Raw genomic sequence first — 27,874 nt, 5'->3', positions numbered from 1 at the left:
TAAATTAAGGTATGTCACTTTTAAGACATTGCACATTTAATAGTATTAAATATTAATATTACAGTGGTCTGGAACCAAACCTGCAATATCTCCGAGGTATGCCTGTATGAGGATTTGACTATAGCACGGTTTGTATCAGTAAAACTCTGATGATGGGCCAGGCATGGCGGGTCATGCCTGTAATACCAATACTCAGAAGATTGAAGTGGAGGATTACTTGATGACCGGTCTGGGCAACATTGCAAGACTCTTTCTCTTTAAACAAAAAAAAAATATACACACACACACACGAAGAATAACTAGGTATTTTGTTGTACCTGCTGTCCCAATTGCTTGGGAGGCTGAGGTGGGAGGATCACTTGAGACTAAGTTTGTGGCTCTGGTGAGCTACAATTATGCCACTGAATTCTAGCCTGGGTGACAGAGTAAATTCTTTGTGCTGTTTGGTTTTTTTTAAAGCACACATGAAGATTTATAAATACATAAAACAATTACAGAATAATACTGATGTGCCATGGCACACTGTAGTACTATGATAGGATGTTAGGTGTGCTGCGAAAAATTTAAAGATCATTAAATCAATTTCAAAAGAAGTTCAAAGCACAGTGTTTTGTTTTGTTTTGTAATAAAACAAATGCAATTTTAAATTAACAGAAAAGGTTTTGTTTTTTTTTATTTTTTTTAATTAAATCATAGCTGTGTTTGTTAATGCAATCATGGGGTACAATATGCTGGTTTTATATACAATTCGAAATATTTTCATTGAACTGGTTAACATAGCTTTCATGGCATTTTATTAGTTATTGTGTTCAGACGTTTATATTCTGCATTTAGTAAGTTTCACCTGTACCGTTCTAAGATGCACCGTAGATGTGGTCCCACCAATTACCCTCCCTCCATCCATCCTCCATCCTCCCCTCCCCTCCCTTGCTCCTTTCTCCATATTCTTGTGCTACAATTGGGTTATAGCTTTCATATGAAAGCTATAAATTAGTTTCATAGTAGGGCTGAGTACATTGGATACTTTTTCTTCCATTCTTGAGATACTTCGCTAAGAAGAATATGTTCCAGCTCTATCCATGTAAACATGAAAGAGGTAAAGTCTCCATCTTTCTTTAAGGCTGCATAATATTCCATGGTGTACATATACCACAATTTATTAATCCATTTGTTGGTTGACAGGCACTTGGGCTTCTTCCATGACTTAGCAGTTACGAATTGGGCTGCAATAAACATTCTGGTACAAATATCTTTGTTATAATGTGATTTTTGGTCTTCTGGATATCTACCTAGTAGAGGAATTATAGGATTGAATGGCAGGTCTATTTTTAGATCTCTAAGTGTTCACCAAACATCTTTCCAAAAGGACCGTATTAGTGTGCATTCCCACCAGCAGTGTAGAAGTGTTCCCTTTCCTCCACATCCATGCCAACATCTCTGGTTTTGGGATTTTGTGATGTGGGCTAAGCAAGCAGACAGCCCTCAGAATGGGAGAAAATATTTGCAGGCTATACCTCCAACAAAGGTTTAATAACCAGAATCCACAGAGAACTCAAACATATTAGCAAGAAAAGAACAAATGATCCCATCTCAGGGTGGGCAAGGGACTTGAAGAGAAACTTCTCTGAAGAAGACAGTCGCACGGCCTACAGACACATGAAAAAATGCTTATCATCCTTAATCATCAGAGAAATGAAAATCAAAACTACTTTGAGATATAAGCACAGCGTTTTTTTACTCTTTTATTTTGATCAATGTAACAACCGTAGGTTCAAGTGTGTTGTGAGATAAAAATGGTTGGAAAAATATTGAGAATTACTGGGGATTTTATTGTACACCTTTAGGAATGGTTTGATTTCTCTTTTCATCTGTCTATTCACTAATGTAAGCTTTTATGTCTATGTGACAGCTACTTTCCTTTTTCTTTTGTGGGGTGGGGGATGAGACAGAGTCTCATTATATCACCCTCAGTAGAGTGCTGTGACATCCACAGCTCACAGCAACCTCAACTCTTGGGCTTAAGCAATTCTTTTGCCTCAGCCTCCCAAGTAGCTGGGACTACAGGCGCCCACCACAACACCCAGCTATTTTCTGTTGCAGTTGTCACTGTTCTTTAGCTGGCCTGGGCAGGGTTCGAACCCACCAGCTTTGGTGTATGTGGCTGGCGCCATAACCACTGTGCTACGGGCACCAAGTCTACTTTCCTTTTGTTCTTGTTTTTTCTTGGACTTTTTTTTGGTTTAAAATTTTTTTTAATAACTATTTATTTTCTTGATAGTTGCTCAGGCTGGTCTCAACTCCCAACCTTAGGCCTCCCAAAGTGAAGAGATTACAAGTATCTGCCACCACGCCAGCCTCCTTGAACTTTTAGCAGGATACACAGTTCATTAAAAGCTAAATATTTTTCTTTAAGACTATTCTAGTGTATCCTATTAATATGTGTAAACATTTCTAGTGTTTTCATAGTCTTTACTAATTTTGGCTATTATTTAATAAAATGATATCAGGCAGAGCTTGGTAGAAATCAAGACCCACTTCAGCAAGTGAAATAAACCTACCTTTTAATCTTTTGACCTTGGTCGGCTTCGCCAAGTTTTATTCTTCATAGTTTCTGTCCTCCCACTTCTGAATCAGAATTCATTTAACAACTCAGCTGGGTTTGTTTTTGCCTTTTATTTTTATAGTTAGTGGCTCAATAGAAGTAGTAGTTACTATGAATTTTTTTACATGTAATCTGTAAGTTAAGGAAGTTTGTTATGGAAGTTCAGGGCTTTATAACAAGTATCATATACCAGACTGGAGAGCTCTGTGAGGTTCCTTTTGTAATGACAGTAATCCTACTTGTGAGGGTTCTATTCTTACAACCATGTATTAAGGGTGCCACCTCTTAATACATTGCATTGGGAATTTTGATCTCAATGTGAAACTGGGGGTGGGGGACACAGACTATAGGAGATGTGCACGAGTGGCTTCTAATACATAATGGTTTTAATTTCTTAACCTAAATAAAATAAACAGGTCATTTTCAAATCAACTTAAGAATTTTTTTTTTTTTTTTGTCTAAGAGTGCTAAGTGTTGTCAAGTATTTTTCAGATAAAGGCAGGCAGGCATCTTTTGGGTTTTTCCCTAAATACTCTGTTTTGTTTTAATTGAGGCAGAATTTATATACCAGTGAAATCCGTATATCTAAGTACACAATTTGAGAACTTTTGACAAATGCATATGCCTGTGTAATCTACATCCTTATCAAGCTATGAAATACTTCTTTCACCCCAGAGAACTTTTTTTTTTTGTCTTAAGACAGAGTCTCACTATGTCACCCTTGGTGACACTTGGTAGAGTGCCTTGGTGTCACAGCTCACAGCAACCTCAAACTCTTGGGCTTAAACGATTCTCTTGCCTCAGCCTCCTGAGTAGCTGGGACTACAGGTGCCCACCACAGCGCCCGGCTGTTTTTCGGTTGTAGTTGTCATTGTTTGTCATTGAACCCTACCCAGGCTGGGTTCAAACCAACCAGCACCAGTGTATGTGGCTGGCGTCTTAGCCGCTGAGTTACAGGCGCCAGACCTGAGAACTTCTTTATATGACTTCCTATCTCCTAGTTCCCCTGCTGTTCTTATTTGCTTCACCATAGGTTAAGTCTGCAGTTCTTGAACTTTATATAAATGGAATTGTAGTGTATGTACTGTTCTGTGTTTGACATATTTTGTTCAGTATGGTGCTATTGAGGGCCATCCAAATTGTGTGTGGCAGGAGTTTATTTCTTTTTATTGGAGAAGAGTATCTTGTTTAGTTTTAAATCCCTCTTGCTCTCATTGTGTGAGCATATCACAGGTTACCTTCTGTCTTAAAGGTGGACATAAGAGTTGTTTTCAGTTTAAGGATATTATGAATAAAGCTATTAGGAACATTCCTGTGCAAATCTTTTTGTGGACATTGTTTTCATTTCTCTTGGGCAAATACCTAGAAATGGAATTACAAGTTTTCCAAAGTGTTTGTACTGAATATTTTTTGTTTTAATTTTATCAAAGTTACACATGCAGATAATTTAGAGTCAAGTAGTTCTCTAGTCTTATTACCAAGAACAGCAATTTCTTACCCCTCTTACCTTCTTCAGACTTAACTAAACTGCTTGAGTCGATTCTTTTGGTATTTCTACTTCTGACATTTTGTTAAGTGTCCATGCACTACCCTTTATGGAAATTGTAGGCATGACTTTCTGTATCCCTACCCCAGCCTCTGCCACACACACAGCTTCTTTTATCTTCTGCCTACACCTGATATGTTTATCTTGTTATTACTACACAGATACTCTGCCTGCCTGCCTATATTTTGTTTTCTCCTTTTCTTTGCTTTCTTATGTATTTATCTCTTTTTTTATTCTCAAAATCAACATGTTGTTTAACCTTCCTTTCAGTATATTCACACATGCTAGGAGTTCACTTTCTGGTCTCACCACTTAACTGGACAAATTTCTTAAAACTCTCTGTGTCACAGTTTTTTCATCTATGGATTGGGGAATAATAGGATGTATTTCCAAGAGTTTTGGTAAAAGTTATTTAGGGAATATGTACAAAGATCTAAGAATGTGGCTCTATAAATACTGTTCAGTATGATGATAGTAAGGTTTTGATTTTGGCATTAAAAGTGTTTGTGTTGTGGGGGTGGATCCTGTAGCTCAGTGGGTAGGGCGCCTGCCCCAAATACCCAGGGTGGTGGGTTCAAACCTGGCCCCAGCCAGACTGCAACAAAGAATAGTAGGGCATTGTGGCTGGCGCCTATAGTCCCAGTTACTCGGGAGGCTGAGGCAAGAGAATCGCCTAAGCCCAAGAGCTGGAGGTTGCTGTGAGTTGTGACCCCATAGCACTCTACCAAGGGCAATAAAGTAAGACTCTGTCTCTTAAAAAAAAAAAAAGTGTTCATGTTGTGGCGGCGCCTGTAGCTCAGTAGGGTAGGGTGCCGGCCACATACAGTGAGGCTGGTGGATTCGAACCCAGCCCAGGACAGCTAAAACAATGACAACTGTAACAATAACAAAAAATAGCAGGGTGTTGTGGTGGGTGCCTGACCTCCCACCTACTTGGGAGGCTGAGGCAAGAGAGTCGCTTAATCCCAGGAGTTTGAGGTTGCTGTGAGCTGTGACATCACAGCACTCTACCCAGGGCGACAGCTTGAGACTCTGTTTCAAAAGAAAAAAAAAAAAGAAAGGGTTCATGTTGTGATACGGAACCAAGAGTATTTTTAAGTGGGAAAATGGGCAAATTTTATTAAAAACTACCATTTGGCTCCCTGCTTCTACAGTTTTTCCTTTCCAAACCACTAAGACAGTGGTTCTCAACCTGTGCGTCGCAACCCACAGGAACTGTATTAAAGGGTTGCAGCATTAAGAAGGTTGAGAACCACCGTCCTAGGAGAAGACAAAGGATTAGAATGGTATCTACCTCCCAGGACGTACGTGAGAGCTGTTAACCACTCCTGTGACAGAATGATCCTTACGTGAGAGCTGTTAACCACTCCTGTGACAGTATAACCACACGTTTTTTGGCCTTGGTAGCTAGCCTTTGTATCACCTCCCTCTGGGAATATGCAGTTATTCATTTAAGAAACAGTGGCTGAATGCCTGCTCAGTACACAAGCAAGACATGGAGAAGGTAGCAAACCACATGTCAGCCTTTCTTTTGCCCAATATCACATGTTGACTTTTTCTACTCCATTGTTATATATAATATTTACTGTTAAATAAAGTAAACATTTTATAATTATAAATATTTATATAATACATTTTAATAATATTTTATATATAATTTTTAAATATAATTTATATTTACTGCTAAATATTATATAAATATATAAAAATTTACTATTAAATATTTACATAACATATTTATATAAATATTATATTTATATAATATTTAATAGCAATATGTATCAGAAGCACAACATTCCTACTGTACGAAAAGAGCTTTGGTACAAAAAAAGTCTAAAGCTTTAGTACCAGAAGAAATATAGCAGCTAGATTCTAGCTCATCAGAAAATAGTAAGTCTAAATTTTTCTGGAATAAAATGCAGTTAATGTGGCTAAATTTTTTTATTGAATTTGATTTCATTGTTCTCTACAAATACTGAGGTAAAAGGATTGTATGATAGATTATAAATTAGAAGCATATTCCGTTAATTTTTATTAACAGGATTCTTGGGACGGGCAGCATATTCCAGTACTTTTCTCCGTTTTTTGTGGTTTGCTGGTGGCAGTGTCCTATCATCTCAGTCGACAAAGCAGTGATCCATCTGTACTTTTGTAAGTAAAATCAATTGTTATTGAGTTAAAGAAATTTAAATAAGTTGGCATTTTTTTCAAATAGCTTCTAAGATATTTTAATGCCTTTCCAAAGTGCTATTGGCCTAATTATATTAGATTCCAAAATATATTAACCTTGAGTCATTCTGACCATGTTCGCTGACAGTGTGTGCTCATTTTTTCTCTCCCAAATATTAAAACTTTTTAATAAAAATATTTCACTATGTTTATTTATGATATCTTAAAACATTTTAAATTTATTATTTATTAATGATTAAATATATTTGGATCACTTGGTTTTCTATTTTTATTTGCCATTTGAATTACTGGTTTTCAAATTATTTATCTATTTTTTAGTAATTATTTTCTCTTAAATTTTTTAATGTAAAGTTCTTTAGTGCAATCCAAGATTTTTCCACAAACAGAAGAGAAAAATCCAGAAGACCCTCTATCTGAAGTAAAAGATCCACTGCCTGAAAAACTGAGAAATTCTGTTGTAAGTTTCAGCTTTGGGAATCACCAAAAATACTTATTTAAAATTAGACACTTGATCATGTTATATAATGAATACTTTTTAGAAATCTTTAGTAATTGGGAAAAAAATGTGTAGTTATATTTAGTAGGATCTACTGTATGTTATTGATTGCTTTCAGCGCATGATTTCAAATATTAACATCTAGAAATGTTCATTCCTCAAACTTGGCTTCTATGTAGAACAATATGCTAAATGTTTATTTTTTAGGTCAGGTGAAATTAAGTAATTTCAATCCTTATAGAATTTTTATTCCTCATGAGTTGAGATTAGTATCTGAAAGATCAGCATCAACATGATTAGATTTATTTTATTGCTGTTCTTATTGATAAAAACTGTGTCTTTATAAGTCACTTACTAGTCTTTTAAAATGTTTTACTTCTCAAGGGCAGTCTGGAAAGTTTGTGTGTTTCCCAGGTTGAACAAAGAAATAATAACCTGTATTAATTTATTATAGTTAAATAAACGCAATAATTTAAAAAATTTTCTAATTTGATGAATTATAAATTTGCCTGAATTCTTTTAGTAATTGTTTGAAAAATTAATTGTATAGATTACTCTCTGTTTTATGGAAGAAAATATAAAACATTTTAATCTCAGTTTTATTTTATATTATTTTCATTTGTGAGACTAAATTTATTTAAGTATTGAATTAGAAATAATGATTACTTTCAGTGAACTTGAGCCATTTACATATTCTTTAGAAAACTTTACACAACTACTGCAAGATATAATTTAAACAAACTTTCTGACTTTAGTTTCCATGTTAGCGAAGCATGTTTCATGTTAAGTGTAGGTGGATATTCTGAATCTAGCTTACAAACATAAATCCAATGGGTCACCTGATAACCAAAGATACTGAGGTTTCTGGTTTTTACTTTAACCACTGAAAGAACCAAAATCTAGTAGGTAAAATATGACATATGTATGCAGTGTTAATGTTTCAAAAGACCTGTGAAAATGTAACTTATCCAAAGGGTTTCACCCCTGGATCTGAAGGGATATACTCCTATATTGACACAATGGCCAGCCACAGGGTCCCATGTCTATAGTCCCATCCACCTGGGAGGCTGAAGCAGAAGGATCAGGAGTCCTTGAGCTCAGGACTAATTCAGAATAATTCTGGCCTATAACATGCCGTGACCATGCTGGTGAATAGCCATGGCACTCCAGCCTGGGCACATAACCTGGTCTCAAAAAAAGAAAAATCTAAAAAATGTTAATGGCAACTTATTACTTCCTTTTCCTCTATATAAAAGTAAAACTTTAAGACCAATGGGGAAATAAAAATCATTTTAATTGCAATAGGTTGTGCAGTTAGCAGAACTAGATAAGTTGTTTAGTTTCCTTCATACTACAGTATAATACCAGAATGTGAGGAAATCGAGGAAGTAAATAAGATTTATTATAGCTAATTAATATGTCTAAGACATAGCTAGAAGTTTAAGGAATATCAATGAAAAATTATTTCTTAACCTTTGCTACTTGGGAATAAAGGAAAATTTAAAAAAAATTTTAATGTAATTGTTTCGTATTTCTGGTTTTTTTTTCTTCAACAGAGTGAGCGTTTACAGTCCGACCTAGTAGTGTGCATTGTAATTGGTGTGCTGTACTTTGCTATACATGTAAGCACGGTCTTTACAGCATTGCAGGTAAGGAATAATTTTGTTCTTTTAATTGAGAGAAAATATAGTCTTGCACTATGTAACATTTTAGTCAACAACAGACTGGATGTATGACGGTGTCCCATAATATAATGGAACTGTCTTATATGTGTATCATTTTTATTATGCCATACCTTTACTGTGCCTTTTCCATGTTTAGATACACAAATATAGTAGAACCTCTGTGAATTGACCACCCAAAGGACTGAAACAAACGGGTCAACATATACAGGTGGTCAGCATGAGGAACTAGGTCTGTTGTACTGATACATAAATGTGGTGCACCTCCAGTCTATGAAAATTAGGTCATTTCAAGGAGGTGGCCAGTTATGGAGGTTCTGCTGTACTTAACATTATGTTATAGTTCCCTGCAGTAATTCAGTACAGTGTGGAGCAAAAGCCTGTACCATACAGCTAGTTTTGTAGTAGGCTGCACTATCTAGGTTTATGTAATTACACTGTTTTTGATGTTTGTGCAATGATGAAATCATGTAACACATTCTCATAATGTATCCTGTTGTTGAGTGTTTGGACTAATTTCTAATCCAATTGTAATGTTTGTCTATAAGTGCTGAAATATGTGACTTTCTATTTGGTTTTAGTAAAGAAAAATTTTTTTCTCATGGTTCTCTTGGCCATGAATCTGGAAGTGGCTTATCAGGATGATTCTGGCTCAGGTCTTCGTGATGCTGCAGTCATTCATTAGTCGTAAGCCTCGGTCCCTTCTGACTGTGGCCAGAGACAGACCTCAGTTCTCCTAGTGGTCTTCACTGTACGCCACCCAAGTGGCAGCAACTTTCTACCAAAGCAAGTGATCCTTGAGAGAGAAGGCCCAAGACAGAAGCTGCACCCTTTACAACCTGACACTGGAAGTGACATGCCTGTACTTCCTCCAGATTTTGCTGGTTATTTAGATAAACCCCGGTATATTGTAGGAAGAGAATATACATGGGTGTAAATGCCAGAGGCCAGGACCATGGGACCATTTCAGAGGACCACCACGGCTCAGCCTCTGGCCTTCATGACATTTTCCCATATTCAAAATGCATTTATACTCCATAAAACCCTAAAAATCTCATTCCAATACAATTAGAAGTCTAAAACCTCATCATCTAAAGGCTTAGAAATGGGTCAGGCTTCTCAGATGTTCCTCCTTAGTGCAGTTTCTCAAGAACAGTTCCTGTCATCTATAGGTATGCAGTCATCATGTTTAATGCCCTTCATTCTTTTGTGTAGATCGGGGGTGTCCAACCTTTTCTTCTCTGCTACACACTGGAAGTAGAGTTGTCTTAGACCATATAGTAAATACACAAACACTAATGAAAGCTGATGAGCAAAAAAGTGTTCATGCATAATTCTTAGGATATTTAGTACCACAGATAAGCAAAATAAGAGTTTTCTTTTTGGTACACTGTCTATTCTGATGAACTCTAGCTGCCTTGGTTTCCCCAAACTTTCAGCTCCATCTCCTTAGTTCTGAGAGGCCCCAGTCTTGCGTGGGTTCTCCCTCCCTGGGCTGCAACCTGGAAATGCTCGGGGCCAGTATGTGGGACAGTCACAATGCTCGCCTCATTTTTTTCCTTTCCTTCAGGTTTGATGGTTTATTTCCTTATTTTTCATCTGTTGCAAATCACTGGTTCATGTATTTTGTTCTGTTCAGTTCTTTCATGTGGGAGGTTAATTCCCTGTTATTCCAGAAGTAAAACCCTAATTACTTAATTTATTTAATATTTTCTCCTGTTTTGCATTTCTTCCGGTTTGAACTATTAATTTCTGAGTACTTTCAAAGTGAATAAGTTCTGGTAGGTCTTCAGAATGCCAGGAGAGGTTTCTTTGGGTGCAGGAGGTTCCAGAGATTCTGAATATATGGCTTAATTTGAATATGTAAGGGGCTGGTACTTGATTCCCTCTTTTATGAATTTAGTCATACATAAGAATTCTCTTTTAAAGTCAATGATCCCATTCTATTATAAATAAATAATTGAATAAATAAATGGAGGAGAAGGAATAGTTCTTCCCTATTAGTGTTTAATGAGTAAATGTGGAAAGAACGATAGAAAATCACCATTTGGTAAATAGTTCCTTAATAATTATTGAAAGAGAGAAACATCAATGATTGCTAAAACTAGTAGGTAGAAGTATGATGAGAAACAGGATATCTGCATAGTCACCCAAGTGTCTCTCCATAAGATATTTAATATTTAGAAAGGGAAAAAATAGTAACATTAAAGGGAGAAACTTGGCAGACACCACTTAACCAAGTGAGCAAAGTTTGAATCATCAGTAATAAGACGCAGACATATGCTTCATAATATGACATGGGGGAAATTGTAGTCTTTAAGAAGACATGGCAATTAAAATATAGTACGAGATCCTGGACGGCAAAAGGACATTAGTGGGTCAACTGAATAAGACCTTGAGTAAGCTCTATAGTTGAGCGAATAACATTTTTATTGGTTAACTTCTTGGTTTTGATAGTTATATATGTTTATATAAGATGTTAAAATTTGGAAAAGCTGGGTAAAAGGTATACAGGCATACTTTGTATTATATTTGAAACATTTTGTCAGTTGGAAATTATTTCAAAATTAAAAAATAATACCTGCAAAAAAAAAAAAAGAATTATCTTTTAATAGTATACCACGCAAAGGAACAAAAAAGGAGACGTTTCCTTTTCATTCCTTTCTGCTCTTCTCTCAGGCTTAATTTTATTTAGCCTATGTCCCTTTTTTTAATTTTAATTTTTTAATTTTTTTTTTTTTTTTGAGACAGAGTCTCAAGTTGTCACCCTGGCTAGAATGCCATGGTGTCATAGCTCATAGGAACGTCCAACTCTTGGGCTCAAGCTATCTTCTTGCCTCAATTTTTAGACGGGAGGCTCCCTTTTGCTCAGGCTGGTCTTGAACTCATGAGTTCAAGCAATCCACTCGTCTCAGCTTCCCAGAGTTCTAGGATTACAGGCATGAGGCACTGTGCCCAGCCTTATAAATTTAATTTTTTTAAAAATTGGAGTATAATTATAACACATATTTATGGGATACATGTGATATTTTAATACAGTGAAACATACCAAATCTTCTAGCTATTTTGAAATATAATAAATTATTGTTAACTATAATTTCTCTACTATCAAATACTAGAATTAATTCCTTCTATCTAACTGCATTTGAGTACCTGTTAACCAACATTTTGTCATATCCTTCCCCTTCTGCCCTTTAAGCCTCTGATAATCACCACTCTACTTTAATGCTGTCTACCTCTGTGACTACCTCTCCCACTCCTGTCTGTGTGGGAGAACACGTGTTGTGTTTCTGTGAAAACCTCATATAATGGCCTCCAGTCCATCCATGTTTCTGCAAATGACATGATTTTATGTTTTATGCCTAAATAATAAAGCATGTGTATAGACCACATTCTCTTTGTCCATTCCTCTGTTGATGGATACTGTGTTGAACAGGAATGATGAAAGTGGGTGTCCTCGTCTTGTTCCCGTTCTTAGAGAAAAGGCTTTCAGCTTTTCTGCATTCAGTATGATGTTAGCTGTGGATTTGTTACATATGGCCTTTATAATGTTGAAGTATGTTCTGTGATTAATTTTTTGAGCGTTTTTATCACGAAAGGGTGTTGAATTTTATCAAATGCACTTTCTGCATCTACTGAGATGATTGTATGGTTTTTGTCCTTCATTCTACTGATATGAAATATCATGTTTATTGATTTGCATATATTGAGCCATTCTTGCCTCCCTGGGATAAATCTCACCTGCTCACAGTGAGGTACCTTTTGATGTGTTGCTGGATTTGGTTTGCTGGTGTTTTATTGAGGATCACTAGGTCTTCATTCACCAGGTATATTGTGGTGTAGTTTTCATTTTTGTTGTGACGTTGTCTGGTTTTGGTAGCTGGGTAACACTTGCTTTAGAGAATGAGACAGAAAGATACCCCTCCTCTTCTCCTTTGTGGTACAGGTTTCGTAGAATTCAGCAGTAAAGCCATCTGGTCCTGAGCTTTTCTTCGTTGGGAGATTTTTGATTACTATTTCAATGTTGTTACTTGTTGGTTTCTTGGTGTTTTCTCCTTCTTCCTGGTTCCATTTTGATAGGTTGTATGTGTCCAGGAATGTATTCACTTCCTCAAGGTTTTCCAGTTTATTAGCATATAATCATCTCTTAAGATCCTTTGTAATTCTGTGCTATCAGTTGTAATGTCTCCTTTTTTTATTTCTGATTTTATTTATGTGGGTTTTTTTTCTTTTTTTCTTAGTCTAGTTAGGACTATATTAAATTTGTTCAGAATTTCAAAAACAAAACCCAACTCTTTGTTTCACTAATCCTTTTATTTTTTTAGTCTTTGTTTTTCTTTAGTTCTGCTCTGATTGTTCCTTCTACTGCTTTTGGGTTTGGTTTGTTCTTGGTCTTCTATTTCTTTGAGATACACTGGTTGTTTATTGGAAATCTTTTTGCTTTTTCGATATAGGCATTTATTACTATAACCATCCCCCTTAGTGCTGCTTTGGTTATACCCCATATATTTTGATATGTGTGTTTACATTTTCTTCTATATCAAGAATTGTTTTGATGTTCTTATTAGTTTTTTCATTGACTCAACATTCATTCAGCAGCACGTTATTTATGTTCCATGTATTCCTACAGTTTCTAATTATTACTGATTTCTAGCTCTTTTCCAGTGTGTTCTAAAAAGATAGTTGATAAGATAAAGATAATATGCCTTTTTAAAAAAAATTTGTTAAGACGTGTTCTGTGGCCTAACATGGTCTGTCTTGGAGAATGTTCCATGTGCTGATGAGAAGAATCTGTACTCTGTAGCTTGTGGATGAAATATCCTGTAAATGTCCTCCTGGTACATTTACTCTACAGAGCAGACTAAGTCTGAAGTTATTTTGTTGATGTGTCAGTGCTGAAATTAGAGTGTTGAAGTTGCCAACTATTATTTTATCTTTAAAATTTGCTTTATATATCTGCGTGTTCTGGTGTTGAGTACATATCTATTTACAATCGCCACATCCTCTTGCTGAATGATGACCCTCTTTGTCTCTTATTATTTCTTTTCTACTTGAAGTCTGTTTTGGCTGATGTAAATATAGCTACTTCTGCACACTTTTGGTTTCTGTTTACATAGAGTATGTTTTTTTCATTTCTTTGCTTTCAGTCTCTTTGTTTGTAGAGATGAAGTGAGCTTCCTAAAGGCAGCATATATTTGCATCTTAAGTTAAAAAATCCATTTAGCCTGTCTATATGCTTTGTGGGAAATTTAAACATTTATTTTCAAAGTCATTATTGACAGGTGAAGACTATTCCTATTACTTTTATTCATTATTTTCTGAATATTCTATATATTCTTTCTATATTCTTTCTTCCTCTTTTTTTTATGTTTTCATTTAGGTGGGGTGTTTTTTTACAGTAATACCATTTGACTTTTGTTGTGACCCCTATGGCACTGGTCTCGGTCACCGCAGGAAGGAACCAGGCATGGTACAAGCTTGCGGGAGGCGGGCTAACCTTTGTTGCAGGGTAGCCCCAAGCCCCCTCCACAATGGCTATTTATTAAGGTTATACACAACAGGAGAGTTAAGGTAATTGACATAAACAGGTGTGGAGAGTTAAGGTAATTACATACGAGTGTTAATTGAGGCATATTCTTATCAATAGATGTTTGCCAAAAAAATGGTGTTTGTATTGCCAAGACCACCAGTGTTTTTTACCATACTTTATAATTTAACATGAGGCAGGAATAGCAATTGAGCAATCTTTTGTCTGGCTAAAATTTGAGTTGTTTGGTTTACCGAAATCATGATCTGTATTTCCCCTAAGAAGTTACTATCAATAACACTTGTGTGGACAAACACTCCATAGGATGTTAAACTACTTTTTCCTAACAATAACCCAGTAGTACCTAGGGGAATAGGACCACATATTCCTGTTATTAATTTCTTTACTCCCATGTTGGAAAGCAAAAGAACATTATTACATGCTGGTAAATCTAAAGTGGCACTACCTGGGGTGGCGTGTAAAAGGGATTGGACAGGCTTAAGTTGCTGGTGGGTGGGTAGGTCTCCAGGCCCATATTTTTGCCTGTGGGCCCTGGGCTGGACCCGACTGACAGTTTCTCTGCTGTAAAAGTGTTCCATTCTCATTAATTTGAGAGCAGCACTCATTGGCCCAATGGAACCCCCTCTTACACCTGGGGCACAACCCAGGGGGCTTCCCTTTGCTTTGTGTTTTTTGATCATTGATTATCCCATTGATCTTCCCCTTCTAACACTCTCTCCTCATATGGCCTATCTTTCCACAATTATGACATTTAACACGGTGCTGTTTGAACCCTTCTTTAAAGCAATAGCAAGAAGATTAGCCTTGTAGGGTTCCGTTTCTACATCAGCACCTGCCCGTATGTATTTCTCTAAGGGAGCATTTTGTACTCTCAGAGGACGTAAAGCCTTTTGACACTCAAGAGTTAGCATTCTCAAATGCTAAGGTTTGAAAAAGCATGTCTCTGAGCAGTGGCTGAGCAATGGCTTTATTGACTGAAGTTTTCAACCTAGTTAAAAAGTCAGTGTAAGGTTCATTTCCTGATTGCATTATCTTAATGAAATATTTCGAGATATCTCCAGGAGCCTGAACCTTTTCCCAGGCCCGAAGACAGCACAGCCTTGTTTGTACAATAGCTATATCATCATACTGGAGTTGTCTCGGAATCCCCAGTCAGTGAGCTGCTATATCATCATACTGGAGTTGTCTCGGAATCCCCAGTCAGTGAGCTGTTCTGATGTTATAGGAACTCCTTTCTGCTGGTTTTGGTGACCCATCAGGTCAGCTGCCTACTTCCACTAAGTTTTGAACTGTAAATACTGTCCGGATTCAAGAACAGTTCTGGCTATTATGTCCCAGTCATAAGGAATGAGTCACTGCTCTTAGGCAAGCCCCTGTAACAGACCTCTAGAAAACGGGGACTGCATGCCATACTGTGTTACAGCTTGCTTTAAATCTTTCAGAACCGTAAAAGTGATCATATGGTGATCAAAACGTTGGCCCCCTTGAAGGTACTGTGGATTGGGAGGAGTATCAGTAACTGTGACTGGAAAAAGCCCCAAAGTGTCCTCCCAATTAAAGTCACCAGTCTTGTGCCCTTCTAATACAGCCTTCATAACAGAAGTCACAGGCAGTTCCTCTACATAGGGAGGCGCGGAGGGCAGTGTTGGCTGATTTATGTTAACATTCCCAACTATGAGACTATTCAGCCAGTCTTCCAACTGTTTAATCTGAGCTGTCATAATGGACATTGGGGTATTTTCTTGCTTATTCATGTCTGTGTCACATACTTCTCCCCAGAGGAAGGACCAGAAAAACCTTCATACACTCCTGGTTCCCAGTTGTCTTCAGGTCCAGGTTCCCACCGAACCTCACTATTCTCCTCACTTTTTTTTTTTTTTTTTTTGTAGAGACAGAGTCTCACTTTATGGCCCTCGGTAGAGTGCTCTGGCATCACACAGCTCACAGCAACCTCCAACTCCTGGGCTTAAGCGATTCTCTTGCCTCAGCCTCCCAAGTAGCTGGGACTACAGGCGCCCACCACAACACCCAGCTATTTTTTGGTTGCAGTTCAGCAGGGCCGGGTTTGAACCCTCCACCCTGGGTATATGGGGCCGGCGCCTTACCGACTGAGCCACAGGCACCGCCCTATTCTCCTCACTTTCAAATTCTGCTCCAACATACCCTTCTTCCTCAGTTTATAATTCTCGTGACTCCCCAAACAGTAAGTTACCCATTATTTTCTCTAAATATCTTTGCTTATTATTTACCAAAGGCCTCACTTATTCCGAGTGGAGTTCCTTTGTTTCTACTGGGGCCAAAGGTCCCACTTTCTCTGAGCGGAATTTCTCTTTGGGACTTCCTTCCGCTGTCTACCCAAGGCTTCACTTACTTCCGAGTGTCCTTTGTCCCCTTCGGCGGGTCCCTGGTGTCCTGTTGTCTCCTACAGTATCCTGCCAACTGCGCCAGATGTCGCGACCCCTATGGCACTGGTCTCGGTCACTGCAGGAAGGAACCAGGTGTGACACAGATTAGAAGTACAAGCTTATGGGAGGAGGGCTAACCGTAGTTGCAGGGTAGCCTAAGCCCCCTCTGCAACAGCTGTTTATTAAGGTCATACACGATAGGTTTGGAGAGTTAAGGTAATTGACATACACAACAGGTGTAATTGACATACACAACAGGTGTGGAGAGTTAAGGTAACTGACATACACAACAGGTGTGGAGAGTTAAGGTAATGACATACACAACAGGTGTGGAGAGTTAAGGTAATGACATACACAACAGGTGTGAAGAGTTAAGGTAACTGACATACACAACAGGTGTGGAGAGTTAAGGTGATTGACATACACAACAGGTGTGGAGAGTTAAGGTAACTGACATACACAACAGGTGTGGAGAGTTAAGGTAATGACATACACAACAGGTGTGGAGAGTTAAGGTAACTGACATACACAACAGGTGTGGAGAGTTACGGTAACTGACATACACAACAGGTGTGGAGAGTTACGGTAATGACATACACAACAGGTGTGGAGAGTTAAGGTAACTGACATACACAACAGGTGTGGAGAGTTAAGGTAACTGACATACACACAGGTGTGGAGAGTTAAGGTAACTGACATATACACAGGTGTGGAGAGTTAAGGTAACTGACATACACAACAGGTGTGGAGAGTTAAGGTAACTGACATACACAACAGGTGTGGAGAGTTAAGGTAACTGACAGACACAACAGGTGTGGAGAGTTAAGGTAACTGACACACACAACAGGTGTGGAGAGTTAAGGTAACTGACACACACAACAGGTGTGGAGAGTTAAGGTAACTGACATACACAACAGGTGTGGAGAGTTAAGGTAATGACATACACAACAGGTGTGGAGAGTTAAGGTAACTGACATACACAACAGGTGTGGAGAGTTAAGGTAACTGACATACACACAGGTGTGGAGAGTTAAGGTAACTGACATACACACAGGTGTGGAGAGTTAAGGTAACTGACATACGCAACAGGTGTGGAGAGTTAAGGTAACTGACATACACAACAGGTGTGGAGAGTTAAGGTAACTGACATACGCAACAGGTGTGGAGAGTTAAGGTAACTGACATACACAACAGGTGTGGAGAGTTAAGGTAACTGACATACACAACAGGTGTGGAGAGTTAAGGTAACTGACATACACAACAGGTGTGGAGAGTTAAGGTAACTGACATACACACAGGTGTGGAGAGTTAAGGTAACTGACATACACACAGGTGTGGAGAGTTAAGGTAACTGACATACACAACAGGTGCGGAGAGTTAAGGTAACTGACATACACAACAGGTGCGGAGAGTTAAGGTAACTGACATACACAACAGGTGCGGAGAGTTAAGGTAACTGACAGACACAACAGGTGCGGAGAGTTAAGGTAACTGACACACACAACAGGTGCGGAGAGTTAAGGTAACTGACACACACAACAGGTGCGGAGAGTTAAGGTAACTGACACACACAACAGGTGTGGAGAGTTAAGGTAACTGACACACACAACAGGTGTGGAGAGTTAAGGTAACTGACACACACAACAGGTGTGGAGAGTTAAGGTAACTGACACACACAACAGGTGTGGAGAGTTAAGGTAACTGACACACACAACAGGTGTGGAGAGTTAAGGTAACTGACACACACAACAGGTGTGGAGAGTTAAGGTAACTGACACACACAACAGGTGTGGAGAGTTAAGGTAACTGACACACACAACAGGTGTGGAGAGTTAAGGTAACTGACACACACAACAGGTGTGGAGAGTTAAGGTAACTGACACACACAACAGGTGTGGAGAGTTAAGGTAACTGACACACACAACAGGTGTGGAGAGTTAAGGTAACTGACACACACAACAGGTGTGGAGAGTTAAGGTAACTGACATACACACAGGTGTGGAGAGTTAAGGTAACTGACATACACACAGGTGTGGAGAGTTAAGGTAACTGACATACACAACAGGTGTGGAGAGTTAAGGTAACTGACATACACAACAGGTGTGGAGAGTTAAGGACTCACATAGGAGGGCTGCCTGCGTAAGGATTGCCATGTGCTCTTTCCTCACATGTTCTTTCCCCACAACACTCATGAAGAACTACTAAGCATCAATGTTTATCACATGCTTACTAGTGAGCGACTGATTTTATCTCATTCCGGAACACTGAGTTACTTGGGGGATTACCCCCAAGTCACAAAACTCTCTAGGCTTGCCAGGAGACTGTCCTGTTCTCAGCGTGTCCTTTTAATGCGATAAAAATCAATAACTGGCCTTTGCAAGCATGGTGACCATCCCCTACAGACTTATTTCTCTTCCTCATTTGTGTACCTGCTATACCAGTGTGTTTTCGTCCTTTTGTGTGTTTTCATGCTGGAGGATACTGTTCTTTCACCTCCAGTTGTACGACTTCTAAATAACTTCTTGCAGAGTAATGATGATACAGTCCCTCAGTTTCAGTTTTTGCCTATCTGAGAAAGACTTTATTTCTCCATCATTAATGACGGATAGCTTTTCCGGGCATGGTATTCTAACTGCCATTTCGTTTGTCTTTTAGTACTTTCAACACATCACCCCATCATCTCCCAGTTTATAAGGTTTCTACTGAAAAATCTACTGGTTTCTAAGGTGGTAATTGGTGTCAGTGGTGTTTGGGAGTCCCAAGTAGTTTAGGCTGTGCTTATTAATAGAGGCAGTGGCAAGGCTTTGCTCAAGTTGGGGATGCCCCTAGTGGGTGCAGCAGGCTGGGTGTGCTCATCCTCAGGCCCCTGAGCAGCATCCCTGAGCACTAGTGGTATTGGTTCCAGGTGGTTCAGTCCTTGTGCCTCCAGTTGATCTGCTTGGGTATTGCTGATAGGAGGGAAGAGAAATTTTGAGATACATGTATCCTCCTAACAAATGATTCTTCTCTAGTATGAGTCAGGATGTGGTGACTCAGATGATAGTTGTCCCCGCAGAAAGCCTTGTCATCCCCTTCATAGCTGCAAACAAATGGTCTCTGCCCTATGTACTTGCACAGGTGTGCACCAAGCTTCTGGGCCCTGTTATAATTGGTGATGTAGCTGAGGAAGGAGCAGATGACCTGTGAAGAATGAGGGGTGATAGCAAAGAGGCTAGGTTCTTGGCAGATGTGGTGTGTTCACCAGTGATAGCCATGGATGACACCACCTTGGTGACCAAGGCTGGTGTCTCTAGCGTGCCTGGGCCTCCACTCTTTTGGTCAGACATGTAGCTGTGTGCTGAGCTGTGTTCTGTGAGCCAGTACATGCAGCTGACTGCTCTAGTTAGACCCTGCCTTTGACCACGTCCTTGTCTTTACTATTTAAAACAGTTACTGTATTGCTCTGACTGTCATACAGAACATTCTTATGTAGAAAGCAATATAACTTATATAACTTTTCTACTATATAATTTATAGTAGAAAGCAATATAACTCAGGTCACTCTCTCAATATACAGTAGTGGGAGAGACCAAAGAAAGTAGTTAATGCATTTCTTTTTTTTTTTTTTTTTCTTTTTTTTTATTGTTGGGGATTCATTGAGGGTACAATAAGCCAGTTACACTGATTGCAATTGTTAGCTAAAGTCCCTCTTGCAATCATGTCTTGCCCCCATAAAGTGTGACACACACTAAGGCCCCACCCCCCTCCCTCCCTCCCTCTGCTCCCCCCCCCATAACCTTAATTATCATTAATTGTCCTCATATCAAGATTGAGTACATAGGATTCATGCTTCTCCATTCTTGTGATGCTTTACTAAGAATAATGTCTTCCACTTCCATCCAGGTTAATACGAAGGATGTAAAGTCTCCATTTTTTTTAATGACTGAATAGTATTCCATGGTATACATATACCACAGCTTGTTAATCCATTCCTGGGTTGGTGGGCATTTAGGCTGTTTCCACATTTTGGCGATTGTAAATTGAGCTGCAATAAACAGTCTAGTACAAGTGTCCTTATGATAAAAGGATTTTTTTTCCTTCTGGGTAGATGCCCAGTAATGGGATTGCAGGATCAAATGGGAGGTCTAGGTTGAGTGCTTTGAGGTTTCTCCATACTTCCTTCCAGAAAGGTTGTACTAGTTTGCAGTCCCACCAGCAGTGTAAAAGTGTTCCCTTCTCTCCACATCCACGCCAGCATCTGCAGTTTTGAGATTTTGTGATGTGGGCCATTCTCTCTGGGGTTAGATGATATCTCAGGGATGTTTTGATTTGCATTTCTCTAATATATAGAGATGATGAACATTTTTTCATGTGTTTGTTAGCCATTCGTCTGTCGTCTTTAGAGAAAGTTCTATTTATGTCTCTTGCCCATTGATATAAGGGATTGTTGGCTTTTTTCATGTGGATTAATTTGAGTTCTCTATAGATCCTGGTTATCAAGCTTTTGTCTGATTGAAAATATGCAAATATCCTTTCCCATTGTGTAGGTTGTCTCTTTGCTTTGGTTATCGTCACCTTAGCTGTACAGAAGCTTTTCAGTTTAATGAAGTCCCATTTGTTTATTTTTGTTGTTGTTGCAATTGCCATGGCAGTCTTCTTCATGAAGTCTTCCCCCAGGCCAATATCTTCCAGTGTTTTTCCTATGCTTTCTTTGAGGATTTTTATTGTTCATGAAACAATAAAAATCCTCAAAGTTAATGCATTTCAAAGTATCTATGATATATGAATAGGCACTAACTTTCAAAGCTGACTTAATCAGAAAAAATTACATAATATAGAAATGTTAACTATGCAAAATGTTTCGTTTTTAGATTCTAAAGTTCTCTCTGCTCTTCATTATCAAATGAACTGACAGAATTGAAATTCTGTGAGTCTAAAAATCATTCCTAAGATTTTCAACTTTGTGTATTTATTTTTTTTTAGCCCACTCTCAAGTATGTGCTGTATGCATTGGTTGGCTTTGTGGGGTTTGTAACCCATTACGTCCTGCCTCAAGTTAGAAAACAACTACCGTGGCACTGTTTCTCTCACCCTCTGCTAAAGACAGTGGAGTATAACCAATATGAAGTTCGAAGTAAGTATTTCATTAACACTCTTCTTTTTAATACTTTGATACTTTTCTCCCTTACTCTGCTGATAGGTAACTGAGTTAAATAAGTATCCTCAGAAATACTTCGGCGCGCGCGCATGTGTGTGTGTGTGTGTGTGTTCGTTTGTTTGTTTGAGACAGTCTCACTACTTCGCCCTGCGTAGAGTGCTGTGGCGTCACAGCTCACAGCAACCTCAAATTCTTGGGCTTAAGCAATTCTCTTGCCTCAGCCCCCCAAGCAGCTGGAACCACAGGCACCTGCCACAACACCTGGCTACTTTTTGTTTTTGTTGTTGTTCTCTTTGTTGTTTAGCAAGCCCGGGCTGAGTTCGAACCCTCCAGCTCCGGTGTGTGTGGCCAGCACCCTAGCCACTGAGCTACAGGTGCCAAGCTGTGTGTGTGTTTTATATTTAGGTTTCAATCTGTTAATGAATCAAATGTCTTGCATGATGCTTTAATTTCAGCTGAACTATGATATAGTGCAACAATGCCAGTTTTCTGCAGAAGAAACTTTCTTCCTTCACTAAATTGTTCTTCACAGATCTCTGATTGATGATCACTCGTGTGTGTCTGTGACTTCTCTGTCATGTCCCTCCTCTTCCCCCCAATAAGACTTTTTTTCCTCTTATTCCCCCCCCTTTTTTTTGCCATATACAGGCAACCCAATCCCGAGGTCTCTATTTGAAGTATTTTGGGGACAGGGATAAAAGAAAGGACTTTCCTCGTGTTTCTGCCAGAGACACTGTACCACAGGGGTGTATACGAGAGTTGATAAAGTGCAAACAAGTTAAAACGTTTTGTAATTGCTATTATTAGTTCAGATTCGGGATTAAAGTACAAAATGACCCAAAAAGAGATAAAAGGCCAGTCCACTTGGCAAGCTTTTTCCTTGCCACTATGAACGCTGACTTTTCTTGGCTGGGCACAGTGGCTCAGGTCACTCTGGGAGGCCAAGGTGGAGGATCCCTTGAACTCAGGAGTTCCCCTGAATAGGAGTAAGACCTCATCTTTCCTAAAAATAGAAAGGGTGTAGTGGCAGGTACCTGTAGTCCTAGCTACACAGAAGGCTGTAGCAAGAGGATGGCTTGCTATGAGTCTGAGGTTGCTATGAGCTAGGCTAAGCACTCTAGACTGGGCAGAGATTCTGCCTAAAAAAAAAAAACAAATAAAAAAACCCTGACTTTTCTTTCCTATTGTTAAAATATTCAGTTATTGTTCATATTCTTCCTCATTTTTGAAGAAATACTAAAAGTTCTCTGTCTCATCATTTATTATGTGCTAGTGATTAAATAAGCCAGTTTTTTTCCTTCAGACTTTTCCTGCAATTAATGCAGGAAAGAGAGTAAATTACTCAGTTGTTTGAATATAAATTAATTTTTTTAGAGACTTTTTTTTTTCTGAAGACTTTGAAAGTTTTCTATACCAAACTTGACTTTATAAAGCGAATTTCCTGGGCCTTTTGGTGAAATTGATTGGAACGTCATGTTTACTATAACCTTGATCACCAGTTTAATTTTGGAGAGATAAACAATAGTTTGTGGGTTTCAGTAATAACTCTGTGTAGACCTTTTACCAAATTTCCACATTTTATTAAAAACAAAACACGTGTGTAAGAGTATGTACTAGCCCCTTTCTACTGTCAGTAAAATAACACAGGATAAAATTATTTTTGATGGTGAGCCATTATGATTACTGTCATATACAGGGTAGCCATAAAGTTAATATGCAATTTAAAATAGTACATGAACTTTATGGCCATGTTGTATAAGTGATAGCAAGTATATCTAGTTTGTTTTAAAGAACAGAAATTTTCATTAAAGTATTGATTGTGTTTTTTCTTTATTTTTGATCTTAACAACATTTAATCTAAAATCAAATTTTGACTCACCATAACTTTTTGGACTTGTTAATAGTACTGGGTAATAGCAAAGTTGATCTTCTTTCATTGTACTGATTTTCATTAGAGAACTTCCAAAAGAACTTCTAGATAGGCAATTGTTTTCAAATAGCCATTGAAACCATGTTTTAAATGTTTTATTTTATGGTACTTTCCCCAATGAAATAATATTGAAATCTTTGAAAAAAATTTATTGGCAATGAAAATGGCTTTCATGAAGTCTGTGAATTCAAGTAATAGCATTTTTTTTTTTTTTTTTTTTTTTTGAGACAGAGTCTCACTTTGTTGCCCTCAGTAGAATACCTTGGTGTCATAGCTCACAGCAACCTCAAACTCTTGGGCTCAAGTGATCCTCTTGTCTCAGCCTCCCAAGTAGCTGGGATTACAGGCGCCTGCCACAATACCTGGCTACTTTTAGAGATGGGGTCTCGCTGTTGCTCAGGCTGGTCTCACACCCGTAAACTCAGCAATCTACCTGTTTTGCCCTCCTGGTGTGCTAGAATTATAGACGTGAGCCACCGTGCCCAGTCAATAGCATATTTTTATATTGGTTCTGAGATAGTATATCATATATATGTATATGCATCTATGTACATATGTCCTAGCATTTTTAAAACAGAGTATTTAGTAGATCATTTATTTGGCGGGGAGGGAGCAATCTAATAATCCATACTCTTTTTTCCATAAGCTTATAAGCATAAGTGAATAAAAGTTGTAGTCAAGAATTGAGCTTTCAAGAATTAAAGTTTAAAATGAAACTCATCTGAATATAAGTCATGTCTAAGTTGCAAATTTTTAAGTGTTGCAGGGCTTGTAGAAGTTGACAATTAAAGTACTAGATTTTTTTACATTTTAATTTGTGATATAGAACTAAATTTAAGTTGTAAGGTTTTCCTTTCTATCCATTTCCTAAACTACTTCATATGCTCGATGACATGTGGTCCTGTTGACTTATGTTGCCCTGTTAGATGCAGCCACTGTGATGTGGTTTGAGAAACTTCATGTGTGGCTTCTTTTTGTGGAGAAGAATATCATCTACCCATTGATTGTTCTCAATGAGCTGAGTAGCAGTGCAGAGAAAATTGCGAGTCCAAAAAAGTTGGATACAGAGTAAGTACAGTATTCTGTAATCTAAGCCTGACTATTAGGAGCTATCATAAACAGTGTTTTAAGTTATCAGTCAGGTATCAAATAAATATTGAGTCTCTCGTTGGTACAAGGCACTGTGAGATTAAAAATTCAGGCAAGTTAAACTCCTATTTCTGCCTTGGCATAGTCATTTCTGCAGACATTGCTAACTGACATTTTATGAGAGAATGTTTATTTAGTAAGGTTAATTTTTAATGTCTGGCAAGTTTGAGAAATGGCTGTATTTTATAGCACGTAGGTGATCACTTGCCTTCTTGGTCATTCTGTAGGACAGCCCCCTAGAGTATGTGCGTGTTGTTAAGTGTTAATGTATGTTTTTCTTATTCTAAATGCGATTAATGTTAAGGCAATAAAAATATTGAGAAATTAGAGAAGCAGATGTCAGAATTACAATACTGTTTGTTTGAAAACTTGCTTTTTTGTATTAGTGACAGTCATCCTCATACTATAAAAGGGAATATTACACTACACAGATTCTTTCAGGATCTGATTTGCTTACCTATACACATCATCTTTAGGAGTTTAAATTTGGTCTTTATATTCTACTAACTTTATAAAGTTAGTAAATTGCATGGTTATTTTCTTGAAGTTAGTGAATTTGCTGCTGTTTCCAGTCAGGACTGGATGACTTGTGCTCTCTTTCTGTCACAGATTAGGTGCTTTACTGATCACCATTGCTGGTTTGAAGTTGCTGCGATCCTCGTTCAGCAGCCCTACGTATCAGTATGTCACGGTCGTCTTTACTGTGCTCTTCTTCAGATTTGACTACGAAGCTTTTTCAGAGACCATGCTGTTGGATCTCTTCTTCATGTCTATACTCTTCCACAAGGTAACTTACTGAAAGGAACATAATATGCTTTTTAATGAGGATTATGCTTAGATTTCATTTGATTTATTATCGTTTAAGGAAGTTTTATCTCTCTTCAACTAGGAGCATGTTAGAATCCCGAAACCAGGGGTCCTCAAACTGCGGCCCACGGGCCACATGAGGTGGTGTGATTGTACTTGTCCCCGTTTTGGTTTTTTTACTTCAAAATAAGATATGTGCAGTGTGCATGGGAATTTGTTCATAGTTTTTTTTTTAAACTATAGTCCGGCCTTCTAACAGTCTGAGGGACAGTGAACTGGCCCCTGTTTAAAAAGTTTGAGGACCCCTGCCCTAAACAATGCTAGTCACCATGATATGTGAAAGATATATTTCTTGCTAGAGCTAGGAAGATAAGATTAAGTTACATAGAAAAAGTAGAAAACGTTAATAAGAGCATCTTCCAAATGAGGTATAGTTTTGAATAATATTAGAAATAGAATTGGTAACAATTGAATTGGACTACAGGCTACCGGATAGATGGAGGGAGCAAATTCTAGCTGAGGATAATAACCTGACAGCTGAATGAAGACAGTAGATGCTGAGGACAGTTTGGCCAGGTGGGAGCACTCAGAAATTAGCTTGATGTAACATTTGAAGAATACTCTGGAGTTGAGAGAATGCTTCACAACTGTGTGACCCACCCCCAAAATAGATGTTCTCAGGCCTTTTAAAAAGGAGACGGTGAAACCTGGGTCTTCTTGCCTCCTAATTCAACGATCTTTTGGCTGAACCACACTGCCTTTCTAAGTGAAATAGTTGTACAGTCAGATGATTTGTAAATTAAGTAGCAATTAGACTTCATGTTAACACTGACCACATGCAAAGGACTTTGACATATATTATCCCATTTGATAGGTAACAGAGAGCTGAAGCAAATGAACAGCTACAAAACACAGTGAAAGTTCAATTTTAGGCAAGTTAGCCTGGTTAGCCACATTTGGGATGAATTGGGGAAGAGAAATCATAAAGGTATGGAGAACAGCTTAAGAGATTTTGACAATAATTCAGATGTGATAGAGCTCCAACCTAGGATGGAAACAGTAAAAATGGAAAACCATTAACCTGAACAAGGTTTTATTGATAGTCATTTTCAATATTGTGGTAAATAGCTTCTGAAATGTTTCAATATAATACTTATTTGTTCAACGGCTAGTTCGTGTGTGTTTTTATCATTTGTTTATTCTTCTGGTGAGTATGGTTATTAACCAAAGAAGGAAGGCTGAAAGTTAATCAGAGAATTATTTGTATAAAAAAGCATATAGTTTCTCACATATTTAAAATGAAAATTATAGGCTCGGCACCTGTGGCTCAAGCGGCTAAGGCGCCAGCCACATACACCTGAACTGGCAGGTTCAAATCCAGCCCGGGCCCGCCAAACAACAGTGACGGCTGCAAACAAAAAATAGCCGGGCATTGTGGCGAGTGCCTGTAGTCCCAGCTACTTGGGAGGCAGAGGCAGGAGACTTGCTTGAGCCCAGGAGTTGGAGGTTGCTGTGAGCTGTGATGCCACAGAACTCTACCCAGGGCGACAGCTTGAAGCTCTGTCTCAAAACAATAATAAAATAAAATAAAAATAAAATGAAAATTATATTTCATCTTATTTTACTATTGAAAAAAGTGAAAGTGATAGTAAAATATAAACTAAATCTTTGAAATATAGTTGCTACACTTAACTGTGCATTAGTTTGGGTTTTCTTAATATTTTCATTCATTAAATATGTTTTGAGAGCACACCATTTTCCACAACTGTTCTAGACACTTAGCCTATGTCAGTGAACAAATCAAAATTCTCACCTAAGGAGTTTGCATTTTACGTGATTGGCAGGTAGAATTTATGGTGATTATAAGCAAGTAATATTCAGGTAATCTCTCTTCAGATATATTCACATATATATTTTATTCTAAGATGTTGTTGTAATGTAAACCATTGATTTAACTGCCTTTCAAGAAAAAATTAAATATATAAAAAAATGTTTTTACCTACCAACTACTTATCCTTGTAATTACATGGTATTTTTTTTTTTAATATTACAGTCAAAATTTGAATACAGTCTTTTTCACATTTAGAATCTGAAGGGGTTTCTGAGTCACTGCTTTTAAGTAGATATAATGACATTGTGATGATACAAATGCTGCTTTTACTGACTGTGATCTTGATTACTTTAGTACTGAGGATTGCCAGCATGATTTTGAGTCACAGCAAAGAATATTGAGGTTCATCTGCATTTTCTGATTAGATGAAGTTGTGATTTCTTTTTTAAATTGAAAATTAAACAAATTCATTTGTTAATCAGCCAAAGTATTTTAAGAGATGAGTTATTTGTTGTCTAATCATGGCACCGAATTATTCACAAGTTCCTGCT

The 27,874-nt window shown here is 38.0% G+C and overlaps 1 protein-coding gene across 4 annotated transcripts in view; it reads left to right on the top strand.

The window, feature by feature from the left end:
- The window catches only part of PCNX1 (pecanex 1), a 226,695-nt gene that overhangs the window by 147,491 nt on the left and 51,330 nt on the right, over positions 1-27,874 (top strand). For all 4 annotated transcript variants that reach the window (XM_053601578.1, XM_053601581.1, XM_053601580.1 and 1 more), the window contains 6 exons: positions 6,190-6,299; positions 6,690-6,795; positions 8,391-8,483; positions 21,432-21,582; positions 24,463-24,604; positions 25,295-25,472. In XM_053601578.1, coding sequence (XP_053457553.1) covers positions 6,190-6,299; positions 6,690-6,795; positions 8,391-8,483; positions 21,432-21,582; positions 24,463-24,604; positions 25,295-25,472 — 780 coding nt within the window. The remainder of the gene's footprint in view (positions 1-6,189; positions 6,300-6,689; positions 6,796-8,390; positions 8,484-21,431; positions 21,583-24,462; positions 24,605-25,294; positions 25,473-27,874) is intronic.

Source organism: Nycticebus coucang, chromosome 9, assembly GCF_027406575.1.
Source record: "Nycticebus coucang isolate mNycCou1 chromosome 9, mNycCou1.pri, whole genome shotgun sequence".
In the NCBI taxonomy this organism is placed as follows: domain Eukaryota; kingdom Metazoa; phylum Chordata; class Mammalia; order Primates; family Lorisidae; genus Nycticebus; species Nycticebus coucang.
The sequence above is the reverse complement of the archived record's forward strand: the minus strand, read 5'-3'. Positions and strand labels throughout refer to the sequence as shown.